The sequence below is a fragment of the Pan paniscus genome, chromosome 13, assembly GCF_029289425.2.
Source record: "Pan paniscus chromosome 13, NHGRI_mPanPan1-v2.0_pri, whole genome shotgun sequence".
Taxonomy (NCBI): Eukaryota; Metazoa; Chordata; class Mammalia; order Primates; family Hominidae; genus Pan; species Pan paniscus.
In genome coordinates this window covers 132,599,860-132,615,794 of record NC_073262.2, presented here as the reverse complement: position 1 = coordinate 132,615,794, position 15,935 = coordinate 132,599,860, and the positions used below count along the sequence as shown (strand labels likewise).

At 43.2% G+C, this 15,935-nt stretch overlaps 1 protein-coding gene and 1 non-coding gene across 4 annotated transcripts in view; both read right to left on the bottom strand.

The window, feature by feature from the left end:
- FBXO36 (F-box protein 36) overlaps positions 1–15,935 on the bottom strand; it is a 133,703-nt gene that overhangs the window by 67,717 nt on the left and 50,051 nt on the right. For all 3 annotated transcript variants that reach the window (XM_055109190.2, XM_008975312.3, XM_003821846.5), the window contains exon 2: positions 12,538–12,646. In XM_055109190.2, the coding sequence (XP_054965165.1) occupies positions 12,538–12,646 (109 nt within the window). The remainder of the gene's footprint in view (positions 1–12,537; positions 12,647–15,935) is intronic.
- Positions 15,452–15,558, bottom strand: LOC112439114 (U6 spliceosomal RNA). Its single transcript, XR_003027420.1, has one exon. It is a non-coding gene; the product is annotated as a U6 spliceosomal RNA (small nuclear RNA).

Here is a 15,935-nt window from a genome sequence, read left to right as displayed (position 1 = left end):
TGGCTCACGCCTATAATCCCAGCACTTTGGGAGGCTGAGGCAGGTGGATCACCTGAGGTCAGGAGTTCGAGACCAGCCTGAGCAACATGGAGAAACCCTATCTCTACTAAGAAAATACAAAATTAGCTGGGCGTGGTGGCGCATGCCTGTAATCCCAGCTACTCAGGAGGCTGAGGCAGGAGAATCTCTTGAACCCATGAGACGGAGCTTGTAGTGAGCTGAGATTGCACCACTGCACTCCAGCCTGGGCAACTAGAGTGAAACTCGGTCTCAAAAACAAAAAAACAAACAAACAAAAATAAAACAAAACAAAGAATATCTCCAAAGACATGAAGCAATTTCCTGGATATACTGGTGAAAAGGTAAAGTGTTGAACAGCAGGAGCAGAATGCTATTTGTGTAAGAAACGGGTAGCAGAATATAAACATATTTATGAATTTGTTTATATCTGCAGAAAGAAACACTGGAACAGTAAATAAAAGCAAAAGTGTTTACATCCAGGACAAAGCTATTACTAGCTTTCTAGGAGTTTTCGTTTATAATAGATGTTAGAAATATTTATATGAAATAATTTTCTATACTTTTGAGATGGTTATCTAAAAAAATACGTTACAATTTTGAGTAGATTCTCTGACCACATGTAATTTAGCTAAATATTAAGAACAAAAAAAGTAACTAAGAAATCCCCAACTACCTGTAAATTAAACAATATGTTTCTAAATAATCTAAGGGTCAAAGAAGAAATCAAAATGGAAATTAGAAAATGTTTTAACTGAATGAAAATGAATGAGAATAAAGATGCAAGTTATCAAAACTTGTCTATGTAGGTAAAGCAGCAGTTAAAGAAAATTTAGAGGAGAAAAAATGGCTCTAAACAATGATTTAGGCAAGGTGCAGTGGCTCATGTCTATAATCCCAGCACTTTGGGAGGCCAAGGTGGGAGGAATCGCTTGAGGCCAGGAGTTAGAAATAAGTCCCAAGACCAGCCTGCGCACCATAGTGAGACCCTGTTTCTACAAAATTATCCAGGTGTGGTGGTGCACACCTGTAGTCCCAGCTACTCCAGAAGCTGAGGTAGGAGGATCACTTAAGCCCAGGAGGTTAAGGCTGTAGTGAGCCATGATCACACCACTGCACTCCAGCCTGGATGACAGAACAAAACCCTATCTCAAAAATAAAAAATAAAATAAAATGAATAAATAAACAATGATTTATACTTCCATCTCAAGAAGCTAAAAAAGAACAACAAACCAGACTTAAGGAAAGTAGTAGAAAGGAAATAAGGGTAAGAACAGAAATCACTTTTTAAAAACTCACAAAAACAAAATCAACAGAGCTAAAAGTTAGTTCTATGAAAAAAGTTAATGAAAGAAGTAAACCCCTGGCAAGATTAATTAAGAAAAAAAATAGAGAAAATGTAAATTACCATTATCATGGAATGAATAAGAGAACACACTACAGATCCTACAGACATCAAAAGGAGGATATTATGAACAGATTACAACAAAAAAAGTGACAATTTAGATAAAATGAAGTAAATAGGACAAATGTTAACATCTTTTGTTAGTGGTATTGAGTCTCTGTAATGTTCCTTTTTTTTTTTTTGAGATGGAGTCTCGCTCTGTTGCCGAGGCTGGAGTGCAATGGCCACAATCTCGACTCACTGCAGCCTCTGTCTCCTGAGTTCAAACAACTCAGCCTCCCAAGTAGCTGGGATTACAGTTGTGCACCAACATGCCTGGCTCATTTTTTTATATTTTAGTAGAGATGGGTCGCACCATGTTGGCCAGGCTGGTCTTGAACTCCTGACCTCAAATGATCTGCCCACCTTGGCCTCCCAAAGTGCTGGGATTACAGGTGTGAGCCACTGTGCCCAGCCAGAGTCTCTGTAAATGTTCTTTTCTGTAGGTTTAAAATATTTCTGAATTTGAAAACTTTTAAAGAGCAAGCTACAGGATACAATGCATAAGATTCTTCTTTTTGGCCAGGTGCGGTGGCTCACACCTATAATCCCAGCACTTTGGGAGGCTGAGGTGGGCGGATCACCTGAGGTCAGGAGATCCAGACCAGCCTGGCCAACATGCTGAAACCTCGTCTCTACTAAAAATACAAAAATTAGCTGGGCATGGTGGTGGGTGCCTGTAGTCCCAGCTACTCGGGAGGCTGAGGCAGGAGAATCGCTTGAACCCAGGAGGCAGAGGCTGTGGTGAGCCAAGATGGCACCACTGCACTCCAGCCTAGGCTACAGAGGGAGACTCTGTCTCCAAAAAAAAAAAAAAAAAAAAAATTCTTCTTTTTATGTTTATTTATTTATTTATTTATTTATTTATTTATTTATTTATTTTAAGATAGGGTCTCACTCTGTTGCCCATACTGGAGTGTAGTAGCACAATCACAGCAGCTGTGACCTCTTGTATACAAGTGATCCTCCCACTTCAGCCTCCCCAGCAGATGGGACCACAGGTGAACGTGAATCCACACCCAGTTAATTTTTGCATTTTTTATACAGACAGGGTTTCATCACATTGCCCAGGCTGGTCGTGAACTGCTTGGGCTCAAGTGATCCTCCAGCCTCGGCCTCCCAAAGTCCTCAGATTACAGGTGTGAGCTACGCTGCCCAGTCCTTTTTGTGTTAATATATAACATATTCTTGTATGTATGCATAAACCATTTTTATAAGGATATAACAGAAACTCCTAATGATGGTTGTCCTGGAACTAGAAACACAGGGTCAGAGGGAGACTTATTTTCATGCTAAAACTTTTTATTTTTATTGTATTTATTTATTTATTTTGAGACAGGGTCTCATTCTGTCCCCCAGCCTGGAGTATAGTGGCACAATCATGGCTAGCTGCAGCTTTGACCTCCTAGCTCAAGCCATCCTCCCACCTCAGACTCCCAAGTAGCTGGGACTACAGGCATATGCCACCATGCCCAGCTAATTTTTTTAATTTTGTATAGACAGTGTCTCACTATGTTGCCCAGGGTGGTCTTGAACCCCTGGGCTCAGGCAGTCCTCCCACCTTTGCCTCCCAAAGTGCTGGGATTACAGGCATGAGCCACAGTGCTTAACCTAAAACTTTTCAAACTCATTTAACTTTTGTTTTACTATGTGCATTATTTCAATTTTTAATCTTAAAACACCAGTTAATAATAAATGACAAAATGTAAGATTTTATTTGGATTTGCCTTCTCTGCTCTGCAGCCCAGAGCCAGCCTCCCAGGCTCCTACCTCCTGCACTCTCCCACCTCACCATCCACTTGCAGAACCCAACCCAAGGTATGCAGAAGCTAGAGATCAAGGCTGAAGACAAGGGGCAGCTGATCAGAGAGGGCAGCAAGGAGGGGAGGAGTGTTGTAAGAGGTGTTAGTTAGGAATGAGAAAATAAAGGCCCAAGTTAAAGGCTGACGTATAAGTCTAAAAAAAAAACCTAGAGAAAATGGATTATGGAACAAGGCATGGTGGCAAAAGGGGTAAGAAAACACCTACCTCCTATTGGATGGAGTATAATTAACACAGCAGTTTTTTGGAGGGCAATTTGTGAGGATAAGAAAGTAACTGGTATTTTACGTAAATTTTAAATTACTCTAAATTGAAATATTGTGACATCAAAATATTAATGAAGTCTCATTTTAGGTGCAAATGTTAAAATAATGTAAATCACACAACTTAAAATTCTTTCAAGAGTAGCATAATTATAAAGTTGGCATAATTATTAAGGTCATATGTGTTGCAAATGCCATTTGCGCTGCATCCTGTGGCAGTGCCATGCGAGCCAGTTCACAGAAAGACCATCCTTGGTCACGTTAACCCTGAATTTTGCAAGATTTTCAAGAATACACCCCTCAGATAAAATCTATCAAAATTTATAAGGTATATCTCTTTGGATATAGCAATTCCACCTGTAGGAATCCATATTACTGACATTCTCATGTAAGTGTGCAGATATAGATGTCCCAGCATGTACCTAAAGGCTTCAGTGAGAACAGCAAAACCTGGAAACCATCCGAAAATGCCCATCAATTGAGGATTGTGTATTTGTACCCACAGAATACCATACATCCTTGCAAAAGAACAGGGGACTTTATGTACACTAACAGAAAAATAATCATAATATATGAAGAGCAAAACAAGTTAAAAACCTAAAGATGAGGCTGGGCGCGGTGGCTCACGCCTGTAATCCCAGCACTTTGGGAGGCTGAGGCGGGCAGATCACAAGATCAGGAGATCGAGACCATCATGGCTAACATGGTAAAACCCCGTCTCTACTAAAAATATAAAAAATTAGCCGGGCGTGCTGGCGGGCGCCTGTAGTCCCAGCTACTTGGGAGGCTGAGGCAAGAGAATTACGTGAACCCGGGAGGCGGAGCTTGCAGTGAGCTGAGATCACGCCACTGCACTCCAGCCCGGGCGACAGAGCGAGACTCCGACTCAAAAAATAAAAAAAAAATAAAACCTAAGATGAAATTGATTTGATTTTTTTTTTTTTTTTTTTTTTTTGAGATAGAGTCTTGCTCTGTTGCCAGGCTGGAGTGCAGTGGCATGATCTCGGCTCACTGCAACCTCCACCTCCAGGGTTCAAGCGATTCTCCTGCCTCAGCCTCCTGAGTAGCTGGGACTACAGGCGCGTGCCACCACGCCCAGCTGATTTTTGTATTTTTAGTAGAGACAGGGTTTCACCATGTTGGCCAGGATGGTCTCCATCTCTTGACCTCGGGATCCACCCGCCTCGGCCTCCCAAAGTGCTGGGATTACAGGCGTGAGCCACCGCGCCCAGCCTGATTTTATTTTTATAAACATATATACAATTCAAACAGAAAGAATTCAAATACAAATGAAACTATTTAGAATGGTCGTCTCTGGGGAATGGAGCTTGGAGGAGAGAAACAATTTTCACTTTTTAAATATTAAAAACTCCAACAGCTGGAATTTTTTGAGTACTTATTATGTGCCAGGCAAATTCTAAGCACTTCATTCAATTAGTCCTCATAAGGATCCTGTGAGATAGATGCCATTATTATTCCCATTATCAGCAGTTGAGGGAACTGAGATCTAAAAAGATTAAATAATTTGGTTAAGGTCACATACCTAGTGGGTTTAGGGCCAGGATTTGAATGGAAGTAGTCTGCATTAAGCAACATTCTTATTCACATGCTAACAGTTCTGTATACTTGGTAGTGTTAAGAGTAATGTTTAAATTAATAAACATGACAGTTTTGACTCTTAAAAATGCAAACCTGGGCCAGGCTGGGTGGCTCATACCTGTAATCCCAGCACTTTGGGATGCCAAGGCAGGTAGGATTGCTTGAGCTCAGGAGTTTGAGACCAGCCTGGGCAACATAGCAAGACCTCATCTCTACTAAAAAATAAAAATAATTAAATTGGCTGGGCATGGTGGTGTGCACCTGCACTCCCAGATACTCAGGAGGCTGAGGTGGGAGGATTGTTTTGTTTGTTTTTGTTTTTTTTTTTTTGAGATGGAGTTTTGCTCTTGTTGCCCAGGCTGGAGTGCAATGGTGTGATCTTGGCTCACTGCAACTTCTGCCTCCCAGGTTCAAGCGATTCTCCTGCCTCAGCCTCCCGAGTAGCTGGGATCACAAGCATATGTCACCACACTTGGCTAATTTTGTATTTTTAGTAGAGACGGGGTTTCTCCATGTTGGTCAGGCTGGTCTCGAACTCCCGGCCACAGGTGATCCACCCACCTTGGCTTCCCAAAGTGCTGGGATTACACGCATGAGCCACCGCGCCTGGCAGGAGGATTGTTTGAGCCCAGGAGATGGAGGCTGCAGTGAGCTGTGATTGCGCTACTGCACTCCAGCCTGGGCAACAGAGTGAGATCCTGTCTCAAAAATAAATAAAATAAAAATGCAAATCTGGAAAAAAAATTCAGCAACGTTTTTGATTTAGCAATTTAGTAATATAAATCACTGTGGTAGACATAATAATGCCCGTCCCCAAAGATGTCCATGTCCTAATCTCCAGACCCTGTGAATATGGGACCTCACATGGCAAAAGTAACTGTGCAGATGTGATTAAATTAAGGATCCTTTTTTTTTTTTTTTTGAGACAAGCTCTTGCTCTGTCTTGGGTCACTGCAACTTCTGCCTCCCAGGTTCAAGCAATTCTCCTCCCTCAGCCTCCCAAGTAGCTGGGATTACAAGTGCCCACCACCATGCCTGGCTAAATTTTGTATTTTTAGTAGAGACGAGGTTTCACCATGTTGGCCAGGCTGGTCTCAAACTCCTAACCTCAAGTAATCCACCCGCCTCAGCCTCCCAAAGTGCTAGGATTACTGGTGTGAGCCACTGTGCCCAGCCAAATTAAGGATCTTGAGATGGGAGATAATCCTGGATTATCTGGTGAGCCTAATGTCATCACAAAGTTCCTTATAAGGGAAAGACGAAGGCAGGAGAGTCATAGTCAGAGAAGGAGACATGACCATGGAGGCAAGGTGAGAGTGATGCCTCGTGAGAAAGACAAGACCTGCCATTGTTGGCTTTGCAGATAGAGGAAGGAGGCTGGGCACAGTGGCCCACGCATGTAATCCCAGCACTACGGGAGGCCAAGGCAGGCAGATTGCTTGAGCTCAGGAGTTTGAGAGCAGCGTGGACAACAGAGTGAAACCCCATCTCTACAAAAAATACAAAAAAATTAGCCAGGCATGGTGGCACATGCCTGTAGTCCCAGCTACTTAGGAGGCTTGAGGTGGGAAGATCACTTGAGCCTGGGAGGTGGAAGTTGCAGTGAGCCAGGATGGCCCCACTCCACTCCAGCCTGGGCAACAGAGTGAGGCTAGGTCTCTCAAAAACAAAACAAAACAAAACAAAACAAAGAACACAAGTGTGTGGCACCTCACCCTGTCACTCTCTTGTTCCTGCTCCTGCCATGTAAGACACCTGCTCCCTCTTTGCCTTCCACCATGACTGGAAGCTTCTTGGGGCCTCCCCAAAAACAAGCTGCTATGCTTTCTGTACAGCCTGCAAAACCATGAGCCAATTAAACCTCCTTTCTTTATAAATTATCCATTCTCAGGTATTTCCTTATAGCAATGTGAGAGCAGACTAATACAACAGCAAACCATAAGGACATGCTGGGAATTTTTTTTTCTTTTCTTTTCCTTTTTCTTTCTTTTTTTTTTTTTTTTTGAGACAGGGTCTCATTCTGTCACCCAGGTTGGAGTATAGTGGCACAATCACAGCGCACTACAGCCTGGACATCCCAGGCTCAGGTGATCCTTCCACCTCAGCCTCCTGAGTAACTGGGCAGGCAGGCACCATCACGCCCAGCCAATTTTTGTATTTTTTGTAGAAACAGGGTTTTGCCATGTTTGCCAGGTTGGTCTCGAACTCCTGGCTTCAAGTGATCCACTTAAGCCTGGCAGGTGAAAGTTGCAGTGAGCGTGATCGTGCTACTGCACTCCAGCCTAGGCAGCAGAGTGAGACCCTGTCTCAAAAAAAAAATCTGTTCATGTATCAGGTATTTTGTCTTGCTTTTCATTTTGTTAAAGTTTTTTTTAGAGATGTGGGGGGGTCTCACTGTGTTACCCAGGCTGGTCTCAAACTTCTGGCCTCTAGTGATCCTCTCACTTCAGCCTCCCAAGTAGTTGGGATTACAGGCGTGAGCCACTGCGCCTGACTTTGTATCAGGCCATTGAATGCTCACCGTGGCTATATAGAGTAACCATTATCTCCAGTTAAGGATGAGGAAACTGACTCACAGAGGGGAGGAGCAATCAGCTATGATCACACAGCGGGCTGGTGGCAGGACAGAGATTTCAACGCCAGCTTACTGAGTCCCAGTCTGTGCTACCATGAACTCTCCCTCCTCCTTCCTCTGAAGACAGAGGACTTCCTGAAGGATTCTCTAAGAAGGGGGTGTACAGAGACTACCAACACCATGGTTTGGAGTTTTCCCCTTAGAGACACAGGAGCCTTTGAACTTGCCGGGCTGATTTAATTTGGTATCACAGTGCTGCTGCTGGCGGGAAACCACCTGGCAGCCCCAAGACTGCAGCTCTGTAAACTACCATTTAAAAAGCCTGGTTAGTACATGCCTTGGCTGAATCCCTCAACTCTCCTGCTGTCCAGCAGGAACACAGCCAGCAGGGAGGCAGGCCTGCTGTCAGACTCATAAAATCTTCACTATATTGCCTTTTCTCTTCCAGTATCAGAACCCCTCAAGTAGTTATCCTGAAATGAATCCCCTCCCCCAGTATCTTATCAGGAGCTTGACCCCTCCCCCCAATCTCTTATCAAGGGCAGGGCTTGGAAGGTGCCTGGAGCAGGCAAGAGACTGGTGAGGTCTGCAAGTAAGCCAGCAATCAGAAGGCAGTGGAAGGCTTTTGACTCCAATCTCTGGCCCAAATCCCCATCTCCAGGTTTTTGTGGAAGACAATCAGAAAACCACATGGTCTCAAGGAACAATGCAGCATTAACTAGACACATAGCTCTGGGGAAGGTCCTACAGTGGTTAGAAAATAAAATGGAGGCAGGGCGCTGTGGCTCACATCTATAATCCCCGGCACTTTGAGAGGCCGAGGCAGCCAGATCACTTGAGGCCAGGAGTTCGAGACCAGCCTGGCCAACTGATGAAACCTCATCTCTACTAAAAATACAAAAATTAGCCAGGTGTGGTGGTGTGTGCCTGTAGTCCCAGCTATTCAGGGGCAGGGGGCGGGGGCTCTGCGGCATGAGAACTGCTTGAACTTGGGAGGTGGAGGTTGCAGTGAGCTGAGATCCTGCCACTGCCATCCAGCCTAGGCGACAGAGCAAGACTCTGCCTCAAAAAAACAAAAAACAAAAAAAATGAATGTTAACTTGAAAATGAAATGTGTTTTATGGAAGTTTACTTTATAGTGAGCTGCATAGAAACATGTCTGGTCCACAGTTAAAGAAGTTAGGCATGCCTGGGCTGACTGAAATTCAATCAAAAGTTAAATAGTCTTCCGCCAATATGATTGTTCTTTTTTTTCTTCTAATCTCAGTCACATTTTCTTCCTTTTTCATTATTTGACATGGTTGTTCTTAAGCCAACAATGAATTTTATAAATATTTGCCATAAAGGAGTTAATGATATTGCATACAGATGGTAAGACAGTGAACCACTCAATCCAGCAGACTTTTTTTTTTTAACTCCGCCTCCCGGGTTCAAGTGATTCTCCTGCCTCAGCTTCCCGAGTAGCTGGGATTACAGGCTTGCACAACCACACCCGGCTAATTTTTGTACTTTTAGGAGAGACAGGGTTTCACCATGTTGGCCAAGCTGGTCTCAAACACCTGACCTCAGGTGATCCACCTGTGTCTGCCTCCCAAAGTGCTGGGATTATAGGTATGAGCCACCGCACCCAGCCCAACTTTTAACTATTTAAGAAAGCAAAACAAAACAAAACCTTCCCTCTCTAAACAAAACAAAAAACAACAACAATCACATTTATATATATATATATATATATATACACACACACACACATAAAACAAAACTATCACATACATATATATATATATATATATATATATATATATATATACACACACACACTATATATATTTATATGGAGTCTTGCCATGTTGCCCAGGCTGGTCTTAAACTCCTGGGCTCAAGAAATCCTCCCACTTCAGCCTCCCAAAGTGCTAGAATGACAAGTGTGAACCACCACACCTGGCCTATTGCATACTATTATTGTTAAATAATGGATTTTTTTTTTCTTTTTTGAGACAGAGTCTCACTCTGTTGCCCAGGCTGGAATGCAGTGGCACGATCTCTGCTCACTTCAACCTCCACCTCCCAGATTCAAGCGATCCTCAGCCTCCCGAGCAGCAGGGATTACAGGCGCCTGCCCCCACACCCGACTAATTTTTATATTTTTAGTAGAGACCGGGTTTCACCATGTTGGCCAGGCTGGTCTCAAACTCCTGACCTCAGGTGATCCACCCACCTCGGCCTCCCAAAGTGCTGGCATTACAGGCATGAGCCACTGTGCTCGGCCTAAATAATGGAATTTTTTAAAGAGTGTTGATTATCAAAGATCCACTCAGAGTTTGCCTTCTAAATGAGATTATCATGCTTGATTTTTTTGAGTTTCAATGCTTAGTCCTGGCAATGTCAGTATTTAGCTGTAAGATCCTCCTTTCTGAATCTCATGGCAATAATATTTATTTCACAAGGATATTATAACAATAAAATGAGAGTGAAAGTACTTGATATTAATAGAAATAACATTGTTAACTATAATAAGAATCTCTAAGGTGTCTTCTAGCTTTAAAATATTACTATTATTATTATTATTATTATTATTTTTTTTTTTTTTGAGATGGAATTTCGCTCTTGTTGCCCAGGCTGGAGTGCAACGGCGTGATCTCGGCTCACCGCAACCTCCACCTCCTGGGTTCCAGCAATTATCCTGCCTCAGCCTCCTGAGTAGCTAGGATTACAGGCACCCACCACCACCATGCCCAGCTAATTTTTTGTATTTTTAGTAGAGATGGGGTTTCACCGTCTTGGCCAGGCTGGTCTTGAACTCCTGACCTCAGGTGATCTGCCCACCGTGGCCTTCCAAAGTGCTGGGATTACAGGCGTGAGCCACCGTGCCCAGCTATTATTATTATTTTTGAGACATTCTTGCTCTGTTGCCCAGGCTGGAGTGCAGTGGCATGATCAGGGCTCACTGGAGCCTCAACCACCTGGGCTCAAGCAATCCTCCCACCTCAGCCTCCTGATTAGCTGGGACTACAGGCACGTGTCACCACACCTAGCTAATTTAAAAAAAAATTTTTTTTTTGGTTTTTGTTTTGTTTTGTTTTTGTGGAGACCAGGTCTCACTCTGTTGCCAAGGCTGGTCTTGAACTCCTGGGCCCAACTAATCCTTCCACACTGGCCTCCCAAAGTGCAAGGATTACAGGTATGAACCACTGCACCTGGCAAATTTTTATTTTTAAGGAGTAATTATTAAAGAGTTTAGTCGAAGAAAGTCCCTTGAGAGACACATTCTAAAGTAGATTAAGATTAAACGACATTAACAATTGGGATTTGCTTCACAATAATCCAGTGGGAACAGTGGGTTTCATCTATAGGTCTGGGTCGCATTTTGAGTATTGCTGAAGCTGGGTCATGAGTACATGGGAGTTAGTTAAAAACCATTCTGGCCGGGTGCAGTGGCTCACGCCTGTAATCCCAGCACTTTGGGAGGCTGAGGCAGGTGGATCACCTGAGGTCAGGAGTTCAAGACCAGCCTGGCCAACATGGTGAAACCTCATCTCCACTAAAAATACAAAATTAGCCTGGTGTGGTGGTGTACACCTGTAATCCCAGCTACTCGGGAGGCTGAGGCACAAGAATTACTTGAACCTGGGAGGTAGAGGTTGCAGTGAGCTGAAATCATGCCACTGCATTCCAGCATGGGCAACGAGAGCAAAACTCCATCTCAAAAAAAAAAAAAAAAAAAAAAACCATTCTGTCTGCTTTTTATGTTTGAATTTTTCATATTGAGAAGTGTTAAAATAATTAATTGGGAAGCAATTGGGCTTAGATGTCTCCATTGTCCTGACTTCTTATGTAAGCAAACTGAAACCCAACTCAGAACAGATGGTTGGGCCAGGTGCAGTGGCTCACGCCTGTAATCCAGCACTTTGGGAGGCTGAAGCAGGAGGATCACTCGAGGCCAGGAGTTCAAGAACAGCCTGAGCAACATAGTGAGACCCTGGCTCTACAAAATTTTTTTTTAATAAAAAAAATGTTTTTAAAATATAGATGGTTGTAGCATAGGAAAAGGAAATTTCTCTTTACCCAGTCAGAAACCGCCAACTAACCTCTAACCAGAGACTTTACCAGTCAGAAACTGCCAACTAACCTCTAACCAGGGAATTTCCACTCTAACCAATCAAATATTTTGTCTTCCTTCAGAAAACACCATATAAATGTTTTCCCTCAAGCCCTTCCCAGTAAAGCCCAAACCACTTGGTTTTTTGCCACTGCCCAATTCATAAATATTATAGCATAAAACTATATTTACTTGATTTTAACTTCATTAATGGAGTCCACATGTTAACCTAGGATCTTTTTTTTTTTAAGACAGAATTTTGTTCTTGTTGCCCAGGCTGGAGTGCAATGGTCTGATCTCAGCTCACTGCAACCTCTGCCTCCTGGGTTCAAGTGATTCTCCTGCCTTAGTCTCCTGAGTAGCTAGGATAACAGGCATGTGCCAACATGCCCAGCTAATTTTTGTATTTTTAGTAGAGACAGGGTTTCACCATCTTGGCCAGGCTGGTCTCGAACTCCTGACCTCATGATCCACCCGCCTCGGCCTCCCAAAGTGTTGGGATTACAGGCGTGAGCGACCACGCCCGGCCAAACGCTAATATGTTTTCCAAGAGAAAAAAACAACAGTTTTCTGGTTTTTAAGAATCTAACATTGTATATGTAAGTACATAACTACATATCAATATTTCAAGTGAAAATATATTTGAAACTTCTTTAACAAAATCTACCACTAACTAATGAGAACTTAACAGGGGTATATAATATGTTCCCTTCCTTACCTTGAAGATGTGGATTCTCTAGGAAGTCTTCATGGGTTTCTTTTGCTTCTCCAGGTTTTGTTGATCGATACTCACTCCTTAGAGAGATCTTCCACCATCTAAAGATTACCTATAATTAAATACAAAGTGATATGAATTAAAATTGATTTCAATACTAACAGTTACATTAAGTTTGGGGTTTTGAAAATTTGCATAAGGCTATGTGTCCAACATTAGCTATAACTTTGCAGTCTGGCATCACATCAAATTAGAATTAACCTCTGGGCATCAAAGAACATTTTCCTTAGAGATTAAAATCACAAAACCATAGTGCTAGAAGGAACCTTTAAAATCGATCAGGTCGGCCGGGTGCAGTGGCTCACACTTGTAATCCCAGCACTTTGGGAGGCCGAGGTGGGTGGATCACTTGAGCTACTCGGGAGGCTGAGGCAGGAGAATTGCTTCAACACTAGAGACGGAGGTTGCAGTGAGCCGAGATCGCGCCACTGCACTCCAGCCTGGGTAACAAGAGTGAAACTCCATCCCCCACCCGCCCCCCCACCAAAAAAAATAAAATAAAATAGATCACGTCAAAGGCTGGGCATAGTGGCTCACATCTGTAATCCCAACACTTTGGGAGGTTGAGGTGGGAGGATTGCTTGAGCCTGGGAGTTCTAGATCAGCGTAGGCAACATAGTGAGACCCCGTCTCTACAAAAAATTTTTTTAAATGAGCTGGGCATTGTGATGTGCTCTGTAGTCCCCACTACTTGTGAGGCTGAGGTGGGAGGATCCCCTGAGCCCATGAGGTTGAGGCTGCAGTGAGCTGAGATCGCACCACTGTACTCCAGCCTGGGTGACAGAGTGAGACCCTGTCTCAAAAAAAAAAGAAATCCATCAGGTCAATTGATGTTAAAATCACCCGGAGCCAAATGGTTATCTGTTTCCGGAAGATGTCTGAGAATAAACATTCCATAATTTGGGAAGCTAATTCCAAAGAAATTGCTCAGCTCTCCTCCTTCCTTCACTGTCTGCAGGGACAGACAAGATGAGTGGATAATTTTCCCACAGAGAGCAACAGTTATACGGACAGAGATAGGGAAAGCATCATTATGCTTAGTTTGATGCATGAAAAAGTGTCATTACACAGGACACTTCTTGGTAATGGATCTGCTGATGGCACATTTGTCTTCTCTGAGAATTTTGGTTTATCTGAAGCAAACTTCATTTCCATGGTTATGGACTGCACTTAAAGGCTGTGTTGATTTCATGGCAGTGTCAACTAATGGGCCTGATGAGAAGCCCCTTGAAACATATCTTATATTATGTTTTTAAACCTGTAATGGAGCTGGGTAGGTAATTAAGATGACAAAACTTCCACCGATTTGAGAAACAGACCAAATTATTTTGCATTTCGATGAAGGCTAGGAGGAGAAAGATGGGAAATACAGTCACATTGGGGGCTACAGCTTCAACATTAGAATTTGGCAGGGACACAATTCAATTAACAACAGAGGGGTATCAAGCACTGCAGTAGAAATGGCATGCATTTTACAGCAACACAGGCCTGGGCAATCTCTCTACACTGCAAGTTTCCTTTCCATTAAACATTATTTAATATTAATAGGCAAGGCCCCTATGTTATAATGACAGTCAGTGATCCTTCCAGCCAGATCAAGCAACAAAATCCTTGGTTGAGTGGGGGATTCTGGAACAAATGGAGATCGAGCCCAGGGCACCGCTCCAGAAATGCTACATTGCTGGGCTTGCCTCTTAACTTGTTCATAAAAAGGCAGAGAGATGCCTGTACAATCTGTTGGCCTCATATCTTGCATACCATTCATTTCATCAAGGAAAAATTATTTCGACATTCCTTATACTAACTAATGAACCCTCTGGTACTGATTTAGAAGGCAACATCTGCAGTGCTTGCCACAATGGCCACTGGAGGGACGCTCTCCATGGCACACATTCAAGTTAAGTTGCACACACAGATAAGCTTCCCACTGGCCCTTCCGAAGTATTTAAAGTAAATTACTGAGAATATAACACTTGCTTAAGGAAACACGGCTAGCTAGGACCAGAATCCTCACTGCTAACTCATAAACACAGAGTTCCTTTGGAGGCCTGATGCTTTTTTTTATGTATAACCTTCACACTACAACCCATTAGACCACTCTACAGAGCAGTACACAGAAAACTAATGTTCATAATCACAACTTAACTGCAAGATTCAATTATGTTCCATGTATTGTACTTATTAAAACAGAATTAATAGCTATTTTCTTCTTCCTTTTTTTTTTGAAACGGGGTCTTGTTCTGTCACCCAGGCTGGAGTGCAGTGGTACGACCCCAGCTCACTGCAACCTCGACTTCCTGGACTCAAGTGATTCTCTCATCTCAGCCTCCTGAATAGCTGGGACCACAGGTGCGTGCCACCACCCCAAGGCTAATTTTTGTATTTTTTTGGTAGTGATGGGGTTTCACCAAGTTGCCCAGGCTGGTCTCAAACTCCTGGGCTCAAGTGATCTGCCCACCTCAGCCTCCCAATGTGCTGGGATTATAGTCATGAGCCACTGTGCCCAGACTAACAGACACATTTAAAATTTTAAAGACTTTTTTTTTTTTTTTTTTTTGAGATGGAGTCTTGCTCTGTCCCTAGGCTGGAGTGCAGTGGCACGATCTCAGCTCACTGCACCCTCCGCTTCCCGGGTTCAAGCAATTCTCCTGCCTCAGCCTCCTGAGTAGCTGGGATTACAGGCGCCCGCCACTGCACCTGGCTAATTTTTGTATTTTTAGTGGAGACGGGGTTTCACCATGTTGGCAAGGTTGGTCTCAAACTCCTGACCTCATGATCCGCCCGCTTCGGCCTTCCAAAGTGGTGATATTGCAGGTGTAGCCACCGCACCTGCCCTAAAATTTTAAAGACATTTTTAAAAAATATGGAACACTCCATGAATTTCCATGTCATCCTTGCACGGGGGCCATTCTAATCTTCCCTGTATAGTTCTGGTTTTAGTATATGTGCTGCCAAAGCGAACACAATAATAAGATATTTTCTAACACTTATTTTTTCTCAAATTGGTAATTTTTTTAAGTGATAAAACCCTGTATTGGTGAGGACAGGGAAAAATGGAAGCCCTTTAAAAAAATCGTTGAGAGGAGTGTCAACTGGTTTGGGAATAGCTATCGTAAGCCTTTCAGGTATCCCCATACCCTTTGACCAAGACATCCAACTTGGAAGAATTTTTCCTAACGAATTTATTGACAAGGTACACAATATATATATATATTTTTTTGAGACAGAGTCTTGCTCTGTCCCAGGCTGGAGTGCAGTGGCAGGATCTCGGCTCACTGCAACCTCTGCCTCCCAGGTTCAAGCTGTTCTACTACCTCAACCTCTTGAGTAGCTGGGATTAC